We start from the raw sequence: 22,922 nt of genomic DNA, 5'->3' as shown, positions 1-22,922 counted from the left end.
TCTTTTTCACCACCCTACAAACATATCCTTCCGCCTTCAGAGATCTATGGACAAACACTCCCAAGGTCCCTTTGTTCCATAGAACTTCATGCCATTCATTGAACACTCCCTTGTCCAGTTACTCCTTCCAAAGTACAATGACACACTTTTCAGCGTTAAATTCCATCTGCCACTTATCTGCCCATTTGACCATCCCACTTCTATCTTTTTGTAGCCCAAGACACTCAACAGCACTGTTAACCAGCCATCCAATCTTTGTGTCATATGCAAACTTAATAATCCAATCCTGCACAGTCATCTATGTCTTATATATAAATGATGAATAAAAGGGGACCCAGCATACACCACTAGACACTGCCTCCAGTCACTAAAGCAGCTTCCTGTCATCACTCTCTGTCTTACAATTTTGAATCCACTTCATCAAATTATTCTGGATCCCATGTGGACTTGACTTCTTGGTAAGTCCCTTTGTGGGACATTGTCAAAGGCTTTGTTGGAATCCGTATAAACATCAACTACACCACCCTTATCTACCAACATGGTTACCTCAAAACATTCAATCAGATTTATAAGACATGATCTCTTTGACAAAGCTATGCTGACTATACACATCAAGTCTTACTCCTCCAAGTGGAGATAGATGCTCTCCTTCAGAAATTTCTCCAATAGTTTTCCCTACCACTGGCGTGAGACTCACTGTCTATAGTTCTCAGTCTGACATATCAGAACCATATTAGCTGTTCTCCATGGCCCACCATGGCTAGAATGGAACTAAAAGTTTGGGTCAATGTCCTCCCCTCCCTCCAACAGCTGTTTGGGACACAATTAATCTGGACCTGGCGATTGGTCCACAAGTCTGCCAACACATCCAATACCTTGTTGTTCACATCAATTTTCTCAAGCACCTTGTAGTCTCTCCCAATGGGCTCCTTACCTTCATCCTCGTTTTCTTGGGTAAAGACAAATAAGTGTTGGTTCAAAACTCTACCAATGTCTTCTGGCTCCACGCATAGATTGCCCTCGTGGTGTCTAATGGACCCCACTCTTTCCTCGGTTGTCCTCTTCCTCTTGTCATAGAATATCTTGAGACTTGCCCTACTTTTACCAGACAGAGCTTTCTCACATCCCCTCTTTCCTAGTTGATTTCTTAAGCTCCACCTTACACTTTCCACTAATGCCTGTGTGGATTTGTTCCCTTTGTATCTGCTAAAAGTCTTTATTTCCTTTCTTATTGTATCCTGAATATCTGTCGTCGTCCATGGTTGTCTGGGCATGCTACTACTTATCACCCCAGAGGAACACGTTGGGCTTGTATCCTCCTCGTTTCCTTTTTGAATCCCTCTCCCACCACAGCCCTCTGAAGGACACTGGACAATTGGATAATGTTTCAGAGATGGAAATTATTGATTTTAACAATGACACAGATATGTCACCAGAGGTTTCTCCTGTGAAATCTTAATGTCATATTTGACCAAACTGTCTGTCAGAACCCAAAGGCAAGGAACATGTCGATGGATTCTAATTAATGGAATAGCTTTAGGTTCTGCTCATCTATAGGCTCGAGAGGTCTAAATCAGGCATAATTTCTAAGGGGGCCTGACAGGATAGATGCACAGATGACATTTCTCTCTGTCGACCAATCTAGAACTGCGGGGTTGAAATTTAGGGATCTCTCATCTAAAACAGATAGGAAGAGGAATATCTCTTAGAGGGTCATTAACATTTGGTATTCTCTTTCCCAAGAAGCAGTGGAGAGCTTTGTCATATTGTTGTAGACATTTTTTGATTGATGAGGGATTAAAACTCATCTCCAGCTTAATTAGTGAATCCTTATTTTTAAACAGTGATTCTTAGTTGTAGTTTCTCCCACTACAGGAAATATCCCCCTTAATCCATCCTGCCAAGAACCCGTCAGGACTTTTTGTTTATTGTTTCAATCACATAGCCTCTTAATTTTCCAAACTCATAGTGGATTCAAGCCCAGCTGGACCAACCTTCCTTCATAAGGTAACCTACTCATTTTAGGTATAGGTCTGGTAAGCATATTCAATGTATTCATATTGTAAATAAGGTGACCAAATACATCTTGCAGTACTCTAGATGTGGTCTCACCAATGCCCTGAATAACTCGAGCAAACTTCTGTATTCAATTCCCCTCACAGTAAAGGACAACTTTCCATTATTTCTCTCAATTACTTGCATGCTAGCCTTTCAGGTATCATGTACTCAGCACCCAAAATCCTCGAATCTCAGAGCTCTGCCACCTCTACCATTTAGGTAGAATTTTGACCGAAACTGGACATTATCACATTTTGCCACAGTGTACTCCAGTCACCAGATCTTGCTCACTCCTTTCGTTTCAGGTACCTATCCAAATGTCTTTCAAATATTGTAGCTGTACTGGCATCTACCTCTTCATCTGGCAGGTCATTCCACATCCAAACCACTTTAAAGTTGCCCCACAAGCCCCTTTTAAATCTTTCTCCCAGGAGATTAGGAATACTGCAGCAAGTAACTCACCTCCTGCCTCCTCATTGGCGATCCTGCTTGGCTTGTATCACATCCACTCCCTCCTGCACTGATGATCAGTTGCAACAATGTGTATTATAACCAAAGCTCCTCTGACAGCATGTGCCAAATCCATGACCACTTCCATCTAGAAGGGCCAAGGCGCAGATACCTGCAAACACCATCACCTCCAAGTTTTCCTCAAAGCCACCGAGCAACCTGAATTGGAAATATATTGTTGTTCCTTCAGTGTCGCTGAGTCAAAAGCCTGGAATTTCCTCCCTAAGGACGATGGGTCAACAGACAAAATGTGGATGGCAGCAGTTCAAGGACAACTAGGGATGCTAAATGCTGGTCAGCCAGCAACACCCAAGTTCCACAAGTGAGTAAAAAATAATAAAAGCAATTTGGGTACGCAGCAAGTTGCATGAAAGGGCATGTTCGTGAACAAACAAAAAATCTGATTTTGTGAAATTAAGGGTTTTAAAAATGCTACGGCACCACATGCAACTATCTGTTTCAAAACAGTGCCATTGGATACTTTGCATCCATCCAAAGAAGCAAATTGTAGAACTAGTACAGCCACGGACATTAGCATCCATTCATATGCCTGCTGGGCCTCAGAAGGAGCAATTCACACACTACTGCTACAATATCCTTGTAGATCTCTTAATCCCTATTGGTGTGGCAATATTGCAAATTCTGTAATAAGGTGACTGTGCTACATGAGGTACTTGGGTTTTGGCTGAACTACTGTTTGATGTCGCCCCAGCATGGCCTTCCTGCTCTTATATTCCGTGCCTCAGCGAATCAAGGGAAAATGGAGCCACATTGTAACGTCTTAAATTCCAATAGATGGAGGAACAGAACAGAGATGAGGCTTTGAGTGGAGCACTCGCAGAGAGCCATGCCTGAGAACCGAGTGATTGGAGAGTAAGGCCCAGAGTGGAACTGTGCAGTATTGTTCTGTAGTTAATGATCCCTGATTATTTTACATCGACCATCACCAAGTTCCCTGATTATTTTACCAGTACAGTATCAATGATCTAGAAATGTGAGTTCACGTTGCAAACTTGGTACCTAGCATTTGAAATCCATAGCAACAAAAACAGAAATTGCTGGAAAAGGTCAGCAGAAATGTAGGGGTATGGGTGGGTTGCGCTTCGGCGGGTCGGTGTGGACTTGTTGGGCCGAAGGGCCTGTTTCCACACTGTAAATCTAATCTAATCTGGCAGCATCTGCAAAGAGAAATCAAAGGTAATGTTTGGGGTCCATTCTAAGGGTCATTGGATCTGAAACGTTAACTTTATTTTCTATTGCTGCCAGACCTGCTGACCTTTTCCAGCAACTTCTGTTTTTGTTTCTGATTTACAGCATCTGCAGTTCTCTAGGTTTTTATTTTGAAATCCATAACTCTGTTTTCTCAGGCAGGATCGGAGATGACTCACTTATATTCCAGTTTGAAGAGCTGGCTATTTTTGATTCCAATGCAGGATCTACAAACTCAGCGGATGACTTCATAGGAGTGTATCAAAGTGTTGGCTACTCGGAAGATGCAAGAGATTCCTCGAGGTCAGTGTGGAATTCCTTACTGGCCTTGACACTTTTCTTTGGTGTGTCTACACTGATGATAGTGGTATGCTGATTACTCATTAGAGTGACCCAGACAGGCACAAGCTGTGCACTTATCTCAGGACGACCAGGAATGAGGATGTTGCTAAAATGCCACATAAGCTCATTTACAATGGTGAAGCACCTCCCATCAGTAGGGTCATTTGTCTCTTGCAAGTCCCTTCCTGTACGTACCTACCACCTCCCTCCTTCTGTTGACCTCCTCCTCATCCTGTGTCTCTTAGGGTAACAAGATCAATATCGAGGCATCTGAATTGCGCATTATATAACCACATTGCTGTGGGTCTGGAGTCACATGTAGGCAAGAGGAGATAAGGAGAGCAGTTACCTTCCTGAAGGACATTAACGAACCTGATACATTTTTTAGATCAGCAATCGATTCAGGGTCATCATTTGACCCAGAGCACTTACTTATGTGAGCAATAACAGAATGACCAGAGAGAGGGTAGGGCCAATGAAAGATAGTGGAGGCAACTCGTGCCTGGAGTCTGAAGAGGTAGAGGTGGCCCTAAATGAGTTTTTTGCTTCTGTATTCACTGGAGAGAGGGATTTTGTTGATAATGAGAACACCATGGACCAGGTTAGTCAGCATGAAAAGATTCACATTAGAAAAGTGGATGTGCTGGAAATTCTGAGAAGCATTAAGATAGATAAGTCCCCAGGGCCAGTCCAGATATATCCAGGAAGCACAGTACGGGATTGCTGCACCACTGGCGATGATCTTTGCATCCTCACTCTCCACAGAAGTAGTACCAGATGATTGAAGAGAAGTGAATGTTGTTCCTCTGTTCAAGAAAGCAAATAGGGAAATCCCTGGGAATTACAGACCAGTCACAGTCTTACATCTGTGGTAAGCAAGATCCTGGAAAGGATTCTGACAAATGGGATTTATGACTATTTGGAAAATAGTCTAATTAAAGATAGTTAGCATGGCTTTGTGAGGGACAGGTCACAACTTTCAAACCTTATTGAGGATGTGACAAGACAACTTGATGAAGATCGAGCAGTAGATATGGTGTATATGGATTTCAGTAAGGCATTTGATAAGGTTCACCATATCGGCTCATTCAGAAAGTTAGGAGGTATGGGATACAGGGACATTTCTCTGTCTGGATACATAATTGGCTGGCCAAAAGAAGACAACGAGTGGTAGTGGATAGAGGACTGCACTTTGCTATGCTGAGAGTTATGGATGCGTAGAATGCTCTGCCAGCGGTGGTAGTAGAGTCAGAGGCATTTTAGGGGCATTTAGGTGACAAGCACATGGATAGCAGTAAATTAAGGAGTGTATAGGTTAGGTAGATCTTAGATTACGAGAAATGCTCGGCACAACATCATAAGCCGAATGGCTGTACTGTTCTACGTTCTATTAACAATACTTGGATCTCATAGCTTCCCCTTGGCTTATGAAGTTTTGTATTGCTTAGAGACTATCTCAAATGTATGATCCTTAGTTCTCATCTCAGTACGTTTCTATATCAAACCCTAAACCTATTGAATTCTTTAACAGTCCCGAAAAAAAACTTATCAGGTGAACTCCTAGCCTTCCGTTTCAAGAGTGTATTCAGTCAATTGTGACAAAATCTGGGTATGTGTGATCTCAGCAAGACTTAGACCTTGTGGATGACTAGAAAGAAGGAATTGAAAGCAATTTCTATTTAGACTTGTTCTAGGGATGTATGCTTGTATTTATTTTCCATATTTAAGGGATTTCAGAGAAGTTGAGCCTTTCTACCCACAAGTTCTTAATACAATCACACAATGGAGCTGAGAAATATTGAGAACATGATTGAAGCAAGATTGAGGTACTCATCAACAGTACAATTACGAGAATCATATTTATTTACAAAGATGTAGATTAGAATAAGTAGACAAATTATACACTTTGACCTTAAATTACTGGTACTGGTTATGAAATGACCATAGAAAGATCAACCCAATGCACAGATCCCACAGGAGTGTTCTCTTACCAAAGAAGGTGCCAACTGGGCCAGATTTTTGGCCCAAAGTGCATGATGAGCCTGAAATGTCATAATTTGTAGGGCGTTGGTTATTTCGGTTGGCTGGTCATCTGGTTTACTATGCAGAGTGACACCAATAGTGTGCATTCAATTCCCACACCAGCTGAGGCTACGGGGAAGGCCCCACCTCACCCCTCGCCTGAGGCGTGGTGACTCTCAGGTTTCACAACCACCAGTCATCCCTCTCGAGAGAGAGAGAGTAGCCCTTTGGCTCTTTGAAATTATAGCAATCTTACTTACTTAACTTCATTTATTCCTGAAGACATTAGTCTTCCAACTGGAGTGATTAAAGTAGGGTAGCAAAACCCAATTCAGTGTAGGGATTGTAACAGCTGCAAAGCTATTGCCAAAAGGCTCAATGCAGGAAGTGAGAACTGTTTTCCTTAACTCAATTGTGAGACAGTGAGAGCTAATCGTCTAATGCCACCGCAGGGGTTGCAGAACTATTCCCCTAAACCTAGTGAAGGAACAATGAGAGCTACTCCCCAAACCACAGCGCAAGAATCACTGAGAGTTGACTTGCTAATCCAACTTCTGGATTAGTGGTGCTGGAAAAGCACAGCAGTTTCAGACAGCATCCGAGGAGCAGTAAAATCGACGTTTCGGGCAAAAGCCCTTTGTCAGTTTTCCTGGTGAAGAGCTTTTGCCTGAAATGTTGATTTTACTGCTCCTCGGATGCTATCTGAACTGCTGTGCTCTTCCAGCACCACTAATCCAGAATCTGGTTTCCAGCATCTGCAGTCATTGTTTTTACCTTGCTAATCCAACTGGAGGGGACAGTGAAAGCTATTCCCCTCATTCCATTAGAAAAACCATGTGATTCACTCCCCACATCCCCATGGAAGGACATTAAGAGTTATTCCCCTCCTCCCACTAGAGGAACCAATGAAAAATAATCCTCTAATCCTAGTGTGGGAAGAATGTGACATACTCCCCTCATTCTAATGGAGGAACCAGTGAAAGTTACTCCCCTCATCCCAGTCAAGAGACCAGTGAGAGTTACACACTCCCTGGTCTCAGTGCAGAGAGAGAGAGAGAGAGTGAGACAGACTGAGTGAGAGAGAGAGATGTGTGAGTGAGAGAGATGTGTGAGACAGAGAGTGAGTGTGAGTGAGAGAGAGAGAGAGAGAGAGAGAGAGAGAGATCTACTGATCTCATCCCAGGAGAGGCACAGTGAAAGTAACTCCACACATCCCAGTGGAAGAACCAGTAAGACCTTTATCCTAATCCCAATGGAGGGACAGTGAGAGCTACTCCCCTGATCCCAGTTGGAGGACAGTGACAATTACATCACTTTTCCAAATTCAGGAACGAGTACCAGCTAATTCCTGAATACAGATGCATGCCCTTTATTCACCTAAAGCCAGTTCAGGGACAGTGAAACATTGTCACAGTGGAGAGACAATGAAAGCTGATACCTAATCAAAGTTCAAGAACCAGCGAGAGCTAATCCTCTAATCCCAACGCAGAGACAGTGAGTGTTTCTCCCTGAATTCCAGATCAGGACACAGTGACAGCCACTCCACTCAGTTTGCTGCTGACTACCACCAGATCAAAATCCTGTTCCCACCGGTTTTGAAATGGGCTTGACATGAGGTCAATCTGTGTGCTGGAACTTCAGCGCTGAGCCAGAAATCCTGTCAGAAAGACACTGCCAACTGTACCAAGTATCGATGCTGAACACACGCGCATTCCGCTACTGTAGACCTTGAAGGGATAGAAGAAATCGAATGGCAGCTTCTGCTCAATGGTTGGTTGGTCTCTCGGTGCTGGCGGATATCGCGTTGTATCAACGAAGGTCACAAAGGTTTTCAGAGTTACACTGCTAGATGAACACTTCAGACAAAAGACCAATGATTAGCATCTGAAAGAGTAAATCTTTCATCATACATTCTAAGAGTGAAGTTTAGATACAGAGCAAAGCTGCTTCTACACTGATTAATCAAACACTCCCAGGACAGATACAGCATGGGGTCAGAATCAGACAAAAACTCCCTCTTCAACCAAGTAAAGCCCCATACCTGTCCTGTGAGTGGGTGATGATGACAGTGTGAAGCTCCATCTCACTGTACTCCATCAGTCTTACCAGGACAGGTCAATACCAGGGTTAGAGTCATACAGTCACACAGAAACAGACCCTTTGGTACAAGTTATTCATGCCAACCAAGTTTCCCAAACTAAACTAGTCTCTCTTGCCTGCATTTGGGTCATATCCCTCTAAACCCTTCCTATTCATATAACTATCCAATTATTTTTTTCAAGGCATTTACCACTTCCTCTGGCAGTGCATACTACATATAGGCCACTGTGTGTGTGAAAAAAATAGCCAGTCAGGTCTCATTTAAATCTTTCTCCTCTCACCATAAAAATGTGCCTCCTAGTTTAGAACTCAGCCATCGTCAGGGAAAGACCTTTGCTATTCACATTATCTATGCCGCTCATGATTTTATAAACCTCTATAAGGTCACCCATCAACCTCCGACACTCCAGTGAAGAAAGTCCCAGCTTATCTTTATAAGTGAAACCCTTCAGTCATAGTAACTCCCTGGTACACCTTTTCTGAACCCTCTCCAATGTAATATCATTCCTGTAGCAGGGCGACTAGAACTGTACACAGTACTCCAAAAGTGGCATCACCAATGTCCTGTACAACCTCAACATGACATCTCAACTAGTAAAGCTACCTAAAGAAACAGTGCCACGAAAGATATAGCACAGGGTTAGATATAGAGTAAAGACTCTTCTGCACTTTTGAACTGAAATTAAATCTTATTCTGTTCTTTTAAACTGAAAGCAAACTGAAAGTAAAGCTCCATCTATTCTGTTAAACAGAAAGTAATCTGAAAATAAAGATCCTTCAACATTGTCCCTACCAATCTCTTAATTTTCCAATTTGAACTAGGAATCAATTTCACTTCCAATTTCCACCCTGCTCTCACTTCACCTGGTTCATCTGACTCTGCCCTTCTCTTCCTTGACATGTTGGTTTCCATTGCTGGGGATAGGCTGGCCATGAATATACACTACAAACCACCTGACTTCCACAGTTTATTTGACTGTACATCCTCACATTTGCTTCCTGTAGAAACTCTTCCATTTTCCCAGTTCCCCTGTCTCATCTGTTCTGATGATGCCAACTTTGACAAAGGAATCTCCAAAATGTCCACTTTCTTTTTCAACCAATGATTCCCCAGCTCAGCAATTGACAGCCCCCCAGTTGGCTGCCATCTCCTGTATTTCAGCCCTCACCCACTCTCTTCCCTCCTGAAACAGGGATAGAGACTCCTTTATCCTCACCTACTATCCCACCAGTATCCACATCCAGAGGATCATTAATCGCCATTTCCAACCACCTCCCGAAGATGCCACCACTAGACACATAGTCACCTCCCTTCTTTTGTCAGCCTTCCCCAAAGACTGTTCCCTCTGGGACACACTCATCCACTCGTCCTTCACTCCCAACAATCCCCACGGCTGCATAGCGGCATCCCCTACAACTGCAGAAGGTGTACCTTTTGCCTATTTACTTCCTCTCTCCTTAGTACCCAAGGGTCCAAACACCCCTTCCAAGTGAAGCAGCACTTTACCTGTACTTCACTCAATCTAGTTCGAAGCATTCGTTGCTCACAATGTGGTCTCCTCTACACTGAGGACACAAAGCAGAGACTGGGTGACACCTTCACAGAACACCTACATTCTGTTTGCAAGACAGACCTGGAGCTTCCAGCCACCTGCCACTGCAACACACCACCTTGTTCCTGGCCAACATCTCTGTCTCAATCTTGACACAGTGCTCCAGTGAAGCTCAGTGCAGGCTGGAAGAACATTACCTTATTTTTTGCTTGGGAACTCTGCAGCCTTCTGGGCTCAATATAGTTTAACAGTTTTAGGGCTTGAGGCACCTTGTCCCATATCCTAACCCAAACCTTCACATATCTTGTTATCATATGGTCCAATATGACAAACAACCCATTGTTAGTCACTAATAATCCCCATTAATGGCTTTTCATTCTCCCAGGCAAATAATTATCCACTCCTTTGTCAATCCACCTATTATTCTCTCCCTTTGGGCTCTATCCCCACCCACTGTTTACTCCTTACCCCCTCCCCTCACTCTATCTTCTACACAGAAAACAACTTTTTCCTAGCTACCACCTGTTCTAAGGAAGGTTCACTGGATCCAAAATGTTAACTCTGATTTCTCTCCACAGATGCTGCTAGATGTGCTGATCTTTTCCAGCAATTTTTGTCTTTGTTTCTGATTTCTTCCTGGACCAGATTGACTACAACCCAGAGTTCTAAGGGAGATAGCTGAAGCGACAATGGAGGCACTCATGGTGATCTTTCAGGAATCGCTACAATCAGGAAGGGTCCCGGAGGACTGGAAAAATCACGACTGTGACATCCCGGTTAAAAAGGGAGTAAGGCAAAAGACGGAAAATTATGACCAATTAGCCTAACTTCGGCCATGGATATTGGAATCCATTTTGAAGGATGATATTTCTGAATACTTGGAAGCGTGTGGTAAAATAGAACAAAGTCAGCATAGTTTCATCAAGGAGAGGTCATGCGTGGCAAATCTGCTTGAATTCTTTAAGGAAGTAACGAGCAGGTTAGACCGAAGAGAACCAATGGATGTTATCTACCTGGACTTCCAGAGTGCCTTTGCCAAGGTGCTGCACAGAAAGCTGCTGAGTAAAATGAGGAAATGTTGGGGCATTGCTGAATATTTGATTAGGGTGGCACGGTGGCTCAGTGTTTAGCACTGTTGCCTCACAGATATAGGGTTTGATTCCAGCCTTGGGCGACTGTCTGTGTGGAGTTTGCACATTATCCCTGTGTCTGCATGGGTTTCCACTAGGTGCTCTGGTTTCTTCCCACAGCCAAAGATGCGCAGGTCAGGTAAATTGGCCATGCTAAATTGCACAGTGTTAGGTACATTAGTCAGAGGGGAAACGGGTCTGTGAGTGGACTTACTGGGCCGAAAGGCATGTTTCCATACCGTAGGTATTCTCTGATCTATGATCTTCTACAATCTATGAAAAGGGTCCTTCTCAGCCAGTGGCAAGTGGTGTTCTCAAGGCTAACGTTGGGACCACAACTTTTCAATTTATACATTAATGATCTAGATGAAGCAACTGAGGGCATTCTCGATAAGTTTACAGACAATAGGTAGAGAGACATGGGGAGGCTGCAGAAGGATTTGGACAGGTTAGGAGAGTAAAAAAGTGGCAGATGGAGACAATATGGCAAAGTCTGAGGAAGAACAGAGGCATGGACTATCTTCTAAGTCGGGGGAAAATTCAGAATTCTGAAGTGCGAAGAGACTTGGGAGTTCTAGTACAGGATTCTCTCATGGTAAATTGCAGGTTGTGCCAGCAGTTGAGAAGGCAAAAGCAATGATGGCATTTATTTTGAGAAGAGGACTTGAATATAAAAGCAGGGATGTACTCTGAGGCTCTATAAGGCTCTGGTCAGACCACATTTGGAATGTACGCGCACTTTTGGGCCCCATATCTGATGAAGAATGTACCGGTTCTGGAGCGTGTTCAGACAAGGTTCAAGAGAATGGTCCCAGAAATAAAAAGAGTAGTATGGGGACTGTTTGATGACTCTGGGTTTATATTCAAAGGAGTTCAGAAGGATGACGGGACAACTAATTGAAACATGCAGAATACTGAATGGTCTGGACAGAGTAGACATTGGGAAGATGTTTCCATTCGTATGAGATATCAAGACCAGAGGGCATACCCTTAGAGTAAAGGGAAGACCTTTTAGAATGGAAATAAGGAGAAATTTCTACAGCCAGAGAATGGTGAATCTATGGAATTCATTACCACAGAAGGCTGTGGAGGTCAGCTCATAGAGTATATTTGAGACTGAGATAGATAGGTTCTTGAGTATTGAGGGAATCAAGGATTCTGGGGAGAAAACAGGAGAACGGGGTTGAGAAACTTATCAGCCGTGATTGAATGGCGGAGCGGACTCGATGGGCTGAATGTCTTAATTTCTGCTCCTATGTCTCATGGTCTTGCATCCCAGACCAGGTGGATGCTCTGGCTGGGACAGGAAAGAATTCTGGGTGAATCATGTGGTCCAGTACAGAGGCAAAATGAAAGCACTGTGCCAATAGTTGTGTACTCTGTGCTGAGGAGGGTGACTAGATAGCAGTTTTCTTTACAAATGGTGAGTCCCTTTGTTGGTCAGAACGACCACGGCCCTGCAGCAACAAAGGACCAACTCACCGGTTGTGATACATTCCTGAGGACCTGTGCATAGTTGCACGCCCCATACATCCCCAGGACGTCCCAGAAATCCCAGAGGACTTCTACAGTCAGTCCTTCTAGCCCCAAAGACTAGCCCCTGGACAGTTGGCTGTAGGTGTCAGTCAGCTACCCTCTGGGCTGACCTGGCTTTTTTCCAGCGAGTAGAAGAAAGGGGAGCTGAGGTCTAGGTCATGGAGGAAATGGACCTGCGACTCATGTATGTGCCAAGGACCCAACAGTCATTTCAGGCTATAGCAGATCCAGGCCCCACACGGCTGTAGTGGACCCAGGCCCAAGGCGGCTGTAGTTGATCCAGGCCACAGGCGGCTGTAGCTGATCCAGGCCCCAGGCAGCAGTAACGGATCCGGGCCCAAGTGGCTGCAGCGACACCAGGCTGCCAGTGGCTGTACAAGGCTCCTGGTGGCTATAGCGGATCTAGGCCCTGGCGGCTATAAGAAGCTCCAGGCTCCCAGTGGCTGTCGAGGCACCAGGCCCCACGTCCCCATCAAACATTCGCTTTGGAAGGACAGCATGTGGCTACCTCTATTCTTTTAAGATAAAAGTAAATTGAAAATAAAGCTCTCTCTGCACTGTCTCTAGCAAATGCTCCCAGGACAGGGAGCATGGGGTTAGATAGAGAGGAAACCTTCTCTCTTCTTCTAAACTGAACATAAAACTCTTTTTTTTAAACTGGAAGTAATGTTCTCTATAAACTGTCCCCATCAAACAATCCCAGGATAGGTACAGCGCTATATTTAATTAGATATCAAGAAAAGCTCCCTCTACTATTTTAAACTGAAATTAAAGCTTTCTCAACATTGCCGTCATCAAACACTGAGGACAGGGACAGCACGGGTTCAGATACAGAGTTCTCTTTGAAAACTGAAAAGAAAGCTCTGTTGACGCTGTCCCCATTAAACATTCCCTGAGTGTGTCCAGCGTATGGTAAAGCTTTTCCTACATTGTTCCCATCAAATATTTGCAGGGAAGGTCCAACATGGGGATAGATGCAGCGTAAAGTTCCCCCTGTACTGTACCCAATAAAAGTTCCCTAGGCTGAGTGAAGTTGAAAAGCGGATTGATGTAGAAGTATATCAGCTGTTCGATAATAGCTATAACCATATCAGGATGGCATGGTGGCTCAGTGATTAGCACTGCTGCCTCACTGTGCCAGGGACCCGGGTTCGATTCGAGCCTTGGATGACTGTGTGTGGAGTTTGCATATTCTTCCAGTGTCTGTATGGGTTTCCTCTGGGTGCACTGGTTTCCTTCCACAGTCTAAAGATGTGCAGGTTAGGTGGATTGGCCGTGTGAAATTGTCCATAGTGTCTGGGGATGCGCAGGCTAGACGGGTTAGCCATGGTAATTATGGGGATAGGGTGGAGTGCCTTTGAAGGGATGGTCTGGACTCTATGGGCCAAATGGTCTCTTTCCACACAATAGGGATAGTATGATTATATGAAGATCTGTGAGATGAATAGCTAATTAACTTACTTTGGGGCGGCACAGTAGCTCAGTAGTGAGCACTACTGCCTCACAGAATCAGTGACTTGGGTTCGATTCCTGCCTCAAGGAACTGTCTGTGTGGAGTTTGCACATTCTCCCCGTGTCTGCGTGGGATTCCTCCGGGTGCTCCAGTTTCCTCCCACAATCCAAAGATGTGCAGGTCAGATGAATTGGCCTTGCTAAATTGCCCATAGTGTTAGGCGCATTAGTCAGGGGTACATATAGGGCGGGGGAATGGGTTTGTGTGGGTTACTCTTCGGTGGGTCAGCATGGACTTATTGGGCAGAAGCGCCTGTTTCCATACTGTAGGGAATCTAATTTAAGCTAATCAGTGCCAAACTTGGTGCTTTTATTTTTTTTTATTCATTCGTGGGATTTGGGCATCTGGCTGGTCCATCATTTATTGCTGACCCCAAGTTGCCCTTAAGATAGTGGCGGTGTACTGCTTTCCTAAATCACTGCAATCAGTTTGCTGTAGCTAAACCCACATTGATGTTCAGAAGGAGGGCTGGGATTTTGACTCAGTGACATTCAAGGAATGGCTAAACGTTTCCAAGTCTGGCTGGGAGCTGAGATTTCAAACGGGGAACTCCTGATGCTTGGGGAGCCTAGGGTCTCCATGAATTTTGCCCAGTCTTATGCCCATGTACATCAAGCTCCAGTTTTGCTGGAAGGGAGCTATGATCAACTGACTCCCAGAGAGTGGGTGCTGAAGGGGTCTCTGATAGTGACCACTGTGTTCCAGTGATCAAACGTTTATCATCATTCCTTCACTGTCACTGGGTCAACATCCTGGACAGTCTTGGGGGTGTCCTAGATGACAAAGGCTGCAGAGATTCAAGACAGCTCATCACCATCTTCACAGAGCAGTAATAAATGCTGGCAAAGTCAGCATCTCCCAAGTTGTACAGAACAATGTAAAGAAAGTGCTGGTAAATCTTCTCTGTGTCCTCTCCAAGTTGTTGTTACTTTTGCAAGAGTATGATTCCCCCAGATGAGGATGTAATCAAATGATTTCTAAAGATATAACATCAGTTCCTTTTTTGCTTCTGAACTAACCTGTACATCTTGCTTCTGGTAATGGAAACGGGCACCTAACACTGCTGCCTGGGGATTGGCGATAGGGCCCAGGTTTGCCCACAGAATCTGAATCTCTAAAGCAGTAGCCAGGGTGCAACTGGACTGACAGTTCACATTCTGCAAAGGAAAAAATGGCAGATTAACTACTTCAGCAACATTGAACTAAAAACAAGGGGGAGTGGAATGGGAGCTGATTTTCAAGATTAGATCACAAAGCTTGGCGTGAACCTTGTTCTCAGCTGCCCCTTTAAATACAGTAGCTGCAACTAGGCCATTCGTTCCTCAGATCCCACCCCACAGAGGGACAGAGAAAATCTCGTTGTCAAGAGCGTCATTACAAGAAAGCTTGCACGCTCAAAAATCTCTTTAGAGGGAAAACAATATTGCCAGAGAACTGCTTTAAAGGGAGACATCCTATTATTTAGGATTTCTCTTTCAACCCCATGCTATCTGCTCTTAATCATTTGCATCCTTATTTTTTCCTTGCTTGACAGGAGAAAAATTCCACTCCCACATCTCTGTAAATCATCTTAATCCTTCTTCTAGTTCCCCAGGAATGGTCCAAGTCATCATCACCACAGTCTGAATGATCCAACCTATCACCCCTCTCTTAATGGCCAATGTACTTTTACCTCTCTCTCTCTCTCCAAGAATGGCCCGACTCATTATCACCCTCCAAGAATGATCCAGTCCATCATTACCTTCCCCTCTAAGTGGCCTAATCCATCAACACATCTTTCCCAGAAGTACTCTAATTCATCATTTCCATTGTCAAACTTACCATTACCCCTCTCTCCAAGAGTGGCCCAATCCAATCCAACATGACCCCTGCTCAGAAAATAGTCTAATTATCATCCCTCTCTCTGGGAATGGCCCAAGCTATCATTTTCCATCCGAAGAATGGTCCAAACCATCATTATCCCTCTGGGAAATGGTCCAAAACATTACTTCTACTCTCCCAGGTATGGATTAATCCACCTTTCCCTCTCTCTCCCTCTGGGAATGGCCCAATCTATCTAAGTTTCTTCCCTGAAATGATCTAATCCATTATCATCCTTCACTCTAGGAACAAACATAACAAACATTCTCCTCTCCAGCCAATAGCCCAATCAATCGTTACTCTTCTAAGAATCATGCAATGCCTCATCACTCCTCTGTCCATGAATGTTTCAACGGCAGAAGACTTTTCCACATGAACAAGCTGACATCTCTTCCTTCTCATCATCCAGAACAATTCCAAATCATTTTCCCCAGGTCATAGGGAATGATCTCACACTTCTTCCTGCCTCCCTGAGAATGAGATGACCCTTTTTCTCCCAGCTTTAGGAATGATTCAACACTCCAACACTTTTGCTGCCCATTTTAGCTGGGAAAATAAAAGAACAAATTATTATTCAGGTAGGAAGCAGACTCAAAATGCAGTTCAGAGAGATTTGGGCTTCCTCCTGCCTGAATCACAGAAAGTGCATATGTGGGTGCAGCATGAGGCGGCATGGTGGCTCAGTGGTTAGCACTGCTGCCTCACAGCACCAGGCTTCCAGGTTCGATTCCAGCCTTGGGTGGCTGTCTGTGTGGAGTTTGCACATTCTCCCAGTGTCTGCATGGGTTTCCTCTGGGTACTCCGGTTTCCACCGGTTTTCAACAGAGTCACAAAAGATGTGCGGGCCAGGTGAATTGGCCATGCTAAATTGCCCATACTGTTAGGTGCATCGTTTGGAGGGAAATGGTTCTGGGTGGGCTGCTCTTCGGAGGGTCATTGTGGACTGGTTGGGCTGAAGGGCCTGTTTCCACACTGTAGGGAATCTAATCTAATCATATAATAAGAATGGCAAACAGAAACCTGATATTTATTGCAAAAGGATTGGATTATAAAACTGAAGAAGTGTTGTTACAATCATATCAGGTGTTCAGGTGTTGGTGAGGATATATTGGGAGTATGATGTTCAGTTTTGGTCCCCTTACTTGAGGAAGGATTTGGTAGCCCTGGAAGCAATTCACAGTAGGTTTACCAGATTGATTCCAGGGATGAAAGGGCTGTCGTATGAGGAAGGTTGAATAGTTTGGGCTCAGGTTCAAAAGAATGAAGAGGGTATCTGATTGAGGAATATAAAATGCTAAACAGGATTGATAAAGTGGATGTTGAACAGATGATCCCATGAGGTCACAGTTAAGAGGAGGTAGGTTCAAAGCTAAGATGAGGAGAAACTAGTACTGTCAAAGGGTTGGGAATCTGTGGAACTTGCTGATCTAAAGTGCAGTGGAGGCAGAGTCAATCCACAGGTGAAAAAAAGAAATACGTTATCTGGTGAAAAGGGGTACAAAGAGCTATGGGGAGCAGGCATGAAAGTGGAGCTGAGACCAGGATAACATCAGCAATGACCATGTTAAATGGCAGAGCGGGCTTGAAGGGATGAATTGCATGATACCACTCCTAATTCCTACGTTCCCTGGACCTTGGTCTTAGAATGGTCTGACTCATCTTTTCTTTCCTTCCTCTCCAATAGTGAACCCACCCATACACTTCCACTTTCCTGCCCCTCCAGCAATGAACCCCACCCACCATGCTTGGAGTGGTATGATCCTTGTAACCCCACCTTTCACCACCATTACTACTCAGCCCGCTGCAATCCGACCCAGAAACGATCCAAACCTTCTCCCTCCAAGACCCAGTCTTTGTGACAGTCATATATCTGGTCAGGGAGATGAGGGATGTTCAGATTACCAAAGCCTCGGGCACTGGGCTGATGATCTTGGTCAGACTTTCCGGATTTCTACCGCTGGCATTGCCCAGAATGCCGAGGGAGTCGGGTGGATCATTCCCGAGGAGCAGCGAGTTGATGTTCATCTGGAGATCACTACACGTACGTCCAGACTCGAAACTGAAAATTGAAACCAAGAAAGCTCGTCAATAGTTGTTGCTATTTGTGCCTTCAAAGACATGGGCTTCATTGACAAAGGCAAGCAGCTTTTGCCCGGATCCAGTGGCCCCAAAACCCTGGTGGTAGGTTGCCTTCTTGAGTTGAAAAACTAAGTAATCCTTGGGTCACTTCACGGACTGAGTAAAGAGTCAACCACATTGGCGTGGGACGAGAGTATTTCCTTGAATACAGGACTTCAGAACAAAGGCTTCAATTACAGTCAGGTTAGGTTAGTCAGGTAATTGGGGTGATATCATCAGAAAAGGGTTGTCAAAAGCATAACCATCCACCTAAAGCAATCTACTGCAGCTGATGTACGGTTAAACATTTCAGACATTGAGACTGATTTTATTGTTGCGTCAGGGCATGTAAAGGGTTAAAGATCCCACATGGCAAGACGGATTTATGATACGGGTCAGTCATGGTCTAACTGAACAATGAAATAAGTTCAAGAGACAATATAGCCTTCTTCAGTTTCTTTTATTCTTTCAAAGGATGCAGCTGAGGAGGCCAGCATTTGTCGCACATTCCTAACTGCCCATAAGCTGAATGGATTGCTTGGCCATTTCACAGTCTGGTTTACATGTCACTCCAGGCCCTAAGTAAGGGCAGCGATTCATTCTCTGAAGGATAAGAAATTAAGCAGATTTCCATTTTTGCCTTAACAGCAGTCAGTGATATTTTATGACTACTATTAACGACACTAGCTTTCAGATCTAAGTTTGAAGAATTTAATTTAAAAGGCAAGCTGTGATGGTGAGGTTTGAAACTGTGCCCCTGTGCATGGCCCTCTCAACTATGAGTCCAGAGTTATTATCACTGCTAGAAGCAGGAGCAGGAATGTAACATTGAAGTGGTGATCCCAGTCTAAGCTTCCAACTTGGCACCGCCCTCTTGACCTATCCATCATCTTTTCCATCTATCTACTCCACTCTCTTCCCTGACCTAGAACCCTCTCCCTCACCTTCATCTACCTATTGAATTCTCAGCTACCTTCCCCCCAGCCCCACCCTCTCCCATTTATCTCTCAGTTCCCCCGGCCCACAAGCCTTATTCCTGATGGAGGGTTTCTGCCTGAAATGTCGATTCTCCTGCTCCTCGGATGCCGCCTGATCAGCTGTGCTTTTCCAGCACTACACTCTCACCCTCTGATCTCCTGCATCTGCAGTCCTCACTTTCTACATGGTGATCCAGAACCCAAGGCTTAGCGACATAGTTTCAAATTCTGACATGGCAGGTGGTGAAATCTGAATTCAATATAATCTGGAAATTTAAGATAGCTTCGTGGGAACTGTGTTTTGATTGTTGAAAAAAAGACACAACCTGCCACTCTTGATGCATGAGAAGATATTGGGTGAGGTGACCAAATGCTTGTTCAAAGTAGTGGCTTTAAACAGCTTGCTGAAAACTGTACAGTAAGAGTAGAGGGAGGCCAGACAGGGAATTCCTTTCTCCAAAAGTTGACTAGTGAATCAGTTGGGATTGACACTTTATGGAGGGAACCAATAAGCGCCAAATGCAAATAAGATGTATGACTTCAACAGAAATCACAGACAGAAAAGCAGAGCTTCTTCAGAGTTAGCATTTCTAGAACAGAAGTTGCAGTGTATTAAATGCTGAAATAAATGCAAGGTATGGCAGAATTAAATCAATAGTAAGAAACGAAGTAGGGTCAGATCGGGTAAAATCTGTGTGGGCAGAATTGAGGAAGTGCATAGGTTAAAAAAACCATAGTTGGAATTATGCACAGACCTCCAAATGGTAGTCAGAAGTGGGGCACAAGATACAATAGGAGATAGGAAAGATATGTAGGCAAGGCAAAGTTACTATGATCATGGGGGATTTTAATATGCAGGTGGACTGGGAAAACCAGATTCATAATGGACTGCAAGAAAGTGAATTTGTGGATTGTCTACAAGATGACTTTTTGGAGCAGCCTGTGGTGGAGCCCATTGGGGAATAGGCAATATTGGACTTAGTGTTATGCAATGAGGCAGACTCAATGAGGGAGCTTAAGGTGCAGGAACCCGGAGGAGGAGTAACCACAATAGGATTAAATTTACATTGCAAATTGACAGGGAGAAGATAGATACACAGGTAATGGTATTACAGCTGAACAAAGGCACCTACAGAGGCGTGACCAGATGCTTGTTCAAAGTGGTGGCTTTAAATAGCATCCTGAAGACTGTACTCAAAGAGTAGAGGGAGGCCAGATAGGGAATTCCTATCTTCAAAGGATGACTAGTGAATCAGTTGGGATTGACACTTTATGAAGGGAACCAGTTAGTACCAAAGGCAAATGAGATGAACAACTTAAACAGAAATCACAGACAGAAAAGCAGAGCTTCTTCCAAGTTAGCATTCCCAGAAGAGAGGTTGCAGTGAATTCAGGAGCTGAGTAGAATTGACTGGGAGAACAGTCTTGCAGGAAAGACAGTGACACAGCAATGGAGAAGTTTCTGGGAGTAATTCAGGAGATACGGCAGAGATTTTGTGACAATCCAAATTTAAAAACAGCATAGATGAAGGCTTCAGTAGATGATAGGGGAACCCATGTCCCTGGACATGTGATTTACAAGTCTAATGACGCTTGTCTCCCTTCCAAGTTTGTGAAAAGGCTGTGTTTGCATTAGACAGTTGACAGGGAAAGGACTGTTTTAATGGCAGTGAAATAGTTTGTGGCAGGAAGGCACACAATGAGTTCAGCTTTAGGAACATAACTTCCCAAAGGCCTTCACAATACTACCCTGGAGGATATTCTACTCCTCTAGCATTGCACTTTGGACATACGGTCTGACAATTCATAGACATTTGTGGGTCAGAACAAATGGTGGTGGTGGTGGTGATGGTCAGCTGTGTTGACGTCAACATACTTTTGGATGTTGGTTGCAGAAGACAATGTATAGATGAGAAATACAAGGGAGCCAAGATATATTTGAGGGACACCAGCATTAATGGGGCAGGAGGAGGATTGGAAGTCACTGAAGATTTTCTGGTGACAATTAGATAAGTAAAGAACCGGATGAGTGCCGTCCTACTCAGACAGACAACAGCTTTGGAGGAGGATGGTGGAGTCAACTATAACAAAGAGTCCTGACAAATTGGAAAGGACAAGGATGGATTCCATGGTTTACTTTTTGTCAGATATTTTATAAGTTTTGCGTCTTTTCAGAGTTGTTTTGATACTGAGGTAGGTGGGTAACCTAGTTATAGAGTCATAGAGATGTACAGCATGGAAAATGACCCTCCAGTCCAACCTGTCCATGCTAACCAGATATCCCAACTCAATCTAGTCCCACCTGCCAGCACCCGGCCCATATTCCTCCAAACCTTTCCTATTCATATCCCCATCCAAATATCTTTTAAATATTGTAATTGTACCAGCCTCCACCACTTCCTCTGGCAGTTCATTCCATACACGTACCATCCTCTGTGTGAAACACTTGCCCCCTAGGTCTTTTATATCTTTCCGCTCTCATCCTAAATGTATGCCCTCTAGTTCTGGATTCCCCGACCCCAGGGAAAAGATTTGTCTATTTACCTTATCCATGCCCCTTTTAATTTTGTAAACTTCTATAAGGTCACCCCTCAGCCTCCGACACTCGAGGGAAAACAGCCCCAGCCTGTTCAGCCTCTCCCTGTAGCTCAGATCCTCCAACCCTGGCAACATCCTTGTAAATCTTTTCTGAACCCTTTCAAGTTTCACAACATCTTTCCAATGGAAGGAGACCAGAATTGCACGTAATATTCAACAGCGGCCTAACCAATGTCCTGTACAGCCGCAACATGACCTCCCAACCCCTGTACTCAATACTCTGATCAATAAAAGAAAACATACTAAAACGCCTTCTTCACTATCCTATCTACCCAAGACTCCACTTTCAAGGAGCTTTGAACCTGCACTCCAAGGTCTCTTTGTTCAGCAACACTCCCTAGTACCTTAGCATTAAATGTACAAGTCCTGCTTAGATTTGCTTTCCCAAAATGCAGCACCTCGCATTTACCTAAATTAAACTCCATTTGCCACTTCTCTGCCCATTGGCCCATCTGGTCAAGATCCTGTTGTAACCCTCTTTGTTGTCCACTACACCTCCAATTATGGTGTCATCTGCAACCCTACTAACTGTATCTCTTATGCTCGCATCCAAATCATTTATGTCAATGACAAAAAGTAGAGGACCCAGCACCGATCCTTGTGGCACTCCACTGGTCACAGGCCTCCAGTCTGAGAAGAACAGACAAAGGAAGCACATGGTGAGGTCAGTGCAGGAGAGAGAGAGAGAAAATTGACGTTGCCTTTGCTGTTTGAATTCATAAATCGCTGGACATCGGAGTACGTCTGGGAAAATTAACAAACAGTGAAATTCACAAGTGATCTTGGAGGAACTGTTGGACGAAGTTCACAGCACAGAATCAGATAAGTGTTATTTGTTTTAGGTGTGGCCTATGTTTTTGGAGATATATCTCTTGATTAAACTTAAAATATAAGCCATAACTATTAATTTAACCTGGGGCAGTATAGAGGAATAAGAATTTTATGGGTCTGCAGATTGTGATGGAGTAAAAAGGGCCTTTAGTAGAGTGATATGTGCTTCTTGTCAGATGTGGGCGGTTAAAGAGAGTTTAAGGGTTACTGCGGAGTATATCTGCCATACATGCTGTTGGTTACGTATCTTATCAAAAAAATTTAGTTGGATGAATTCAAGTATGGATTTAACTACACCATAGTTAAAGAGTCATGATTTGGAGATGCTGCTGTTGGACTGGAGTGTACAAAGTTACAAATCACACAACACCAGGTTATAGTCTAACAGGTTTAATTGGAAGCACTAGCTTTCAGAGCCTCACTCCTTCAACCACCTGATGGAGTGGCGCTCCCAAGGCTAGTGCTTCCAATTAAACCTGTTGGACTATAATCTGGTGTTGTGTGATTTGTAACATAGTTAAAGAGAATTTTCAATTCGTTCATTGCAGATCAGTTTCAATGGATG

At 44.1% G+C, this 22,922-nt stretch overlaps 1 protein-coding gene across 1 annotated transcript in view; it reads right to left on the bottom strand.

Annotated features, from left to right (window-relative positions):
- Window positions 1–6,833: 6,833 nt before the first annotated feature.
- Window positions 6,834–22,922, bottom strand: part of LOC132833929 (tectonic-3-like) — an 85,739-nt gene continuing 69,650 nt past the window's right edge. Inside the window, exons 14-16 of the mRNA XM_060852602.1 lie at window positions 17,736–17,892; window positions 14,993–15,130; window positions 6,834–7,997 (exon numbers count right to left, since the gene is read on the bottom strand). Of these exons, the coding sequence (XP_060708585.1) occupies window positions 7,779–7,997; window positions 14,993–15,130; window positions 17,736–17,892 (514 nt within the window). The 3' untranslated portion in view covers window positions 6,834–7,778. The remainder of the gene's footprint in view (window positions 7,998–14,992; window positions 15,131–17,735; window positions 17,893–22,922) is intronic.

The sequence above is a fragment of the Hemiscyllium ocellatum genome, chromosome 38, assembly GCF_020745735.1.
Source record: "Hemiscyllium ocellatum isolate sHemOce1 chromosome 38, sHemOce1.pat.X.cur, whole genome shotgun sequence".
Taxonomy (NCBI): domain Eukaryota; kingdom Metazoa; phylum Chordata; class Chondrichthyes; order Orectolobiformes; family Hemiscylliidae; genus Hemiscyllium; species Hemiscyllium ocellatum.
Note: the sequence above shows the minus strand (reverse complement) of the source record. Positions and strands in the feature narration are given on the sequence as shown.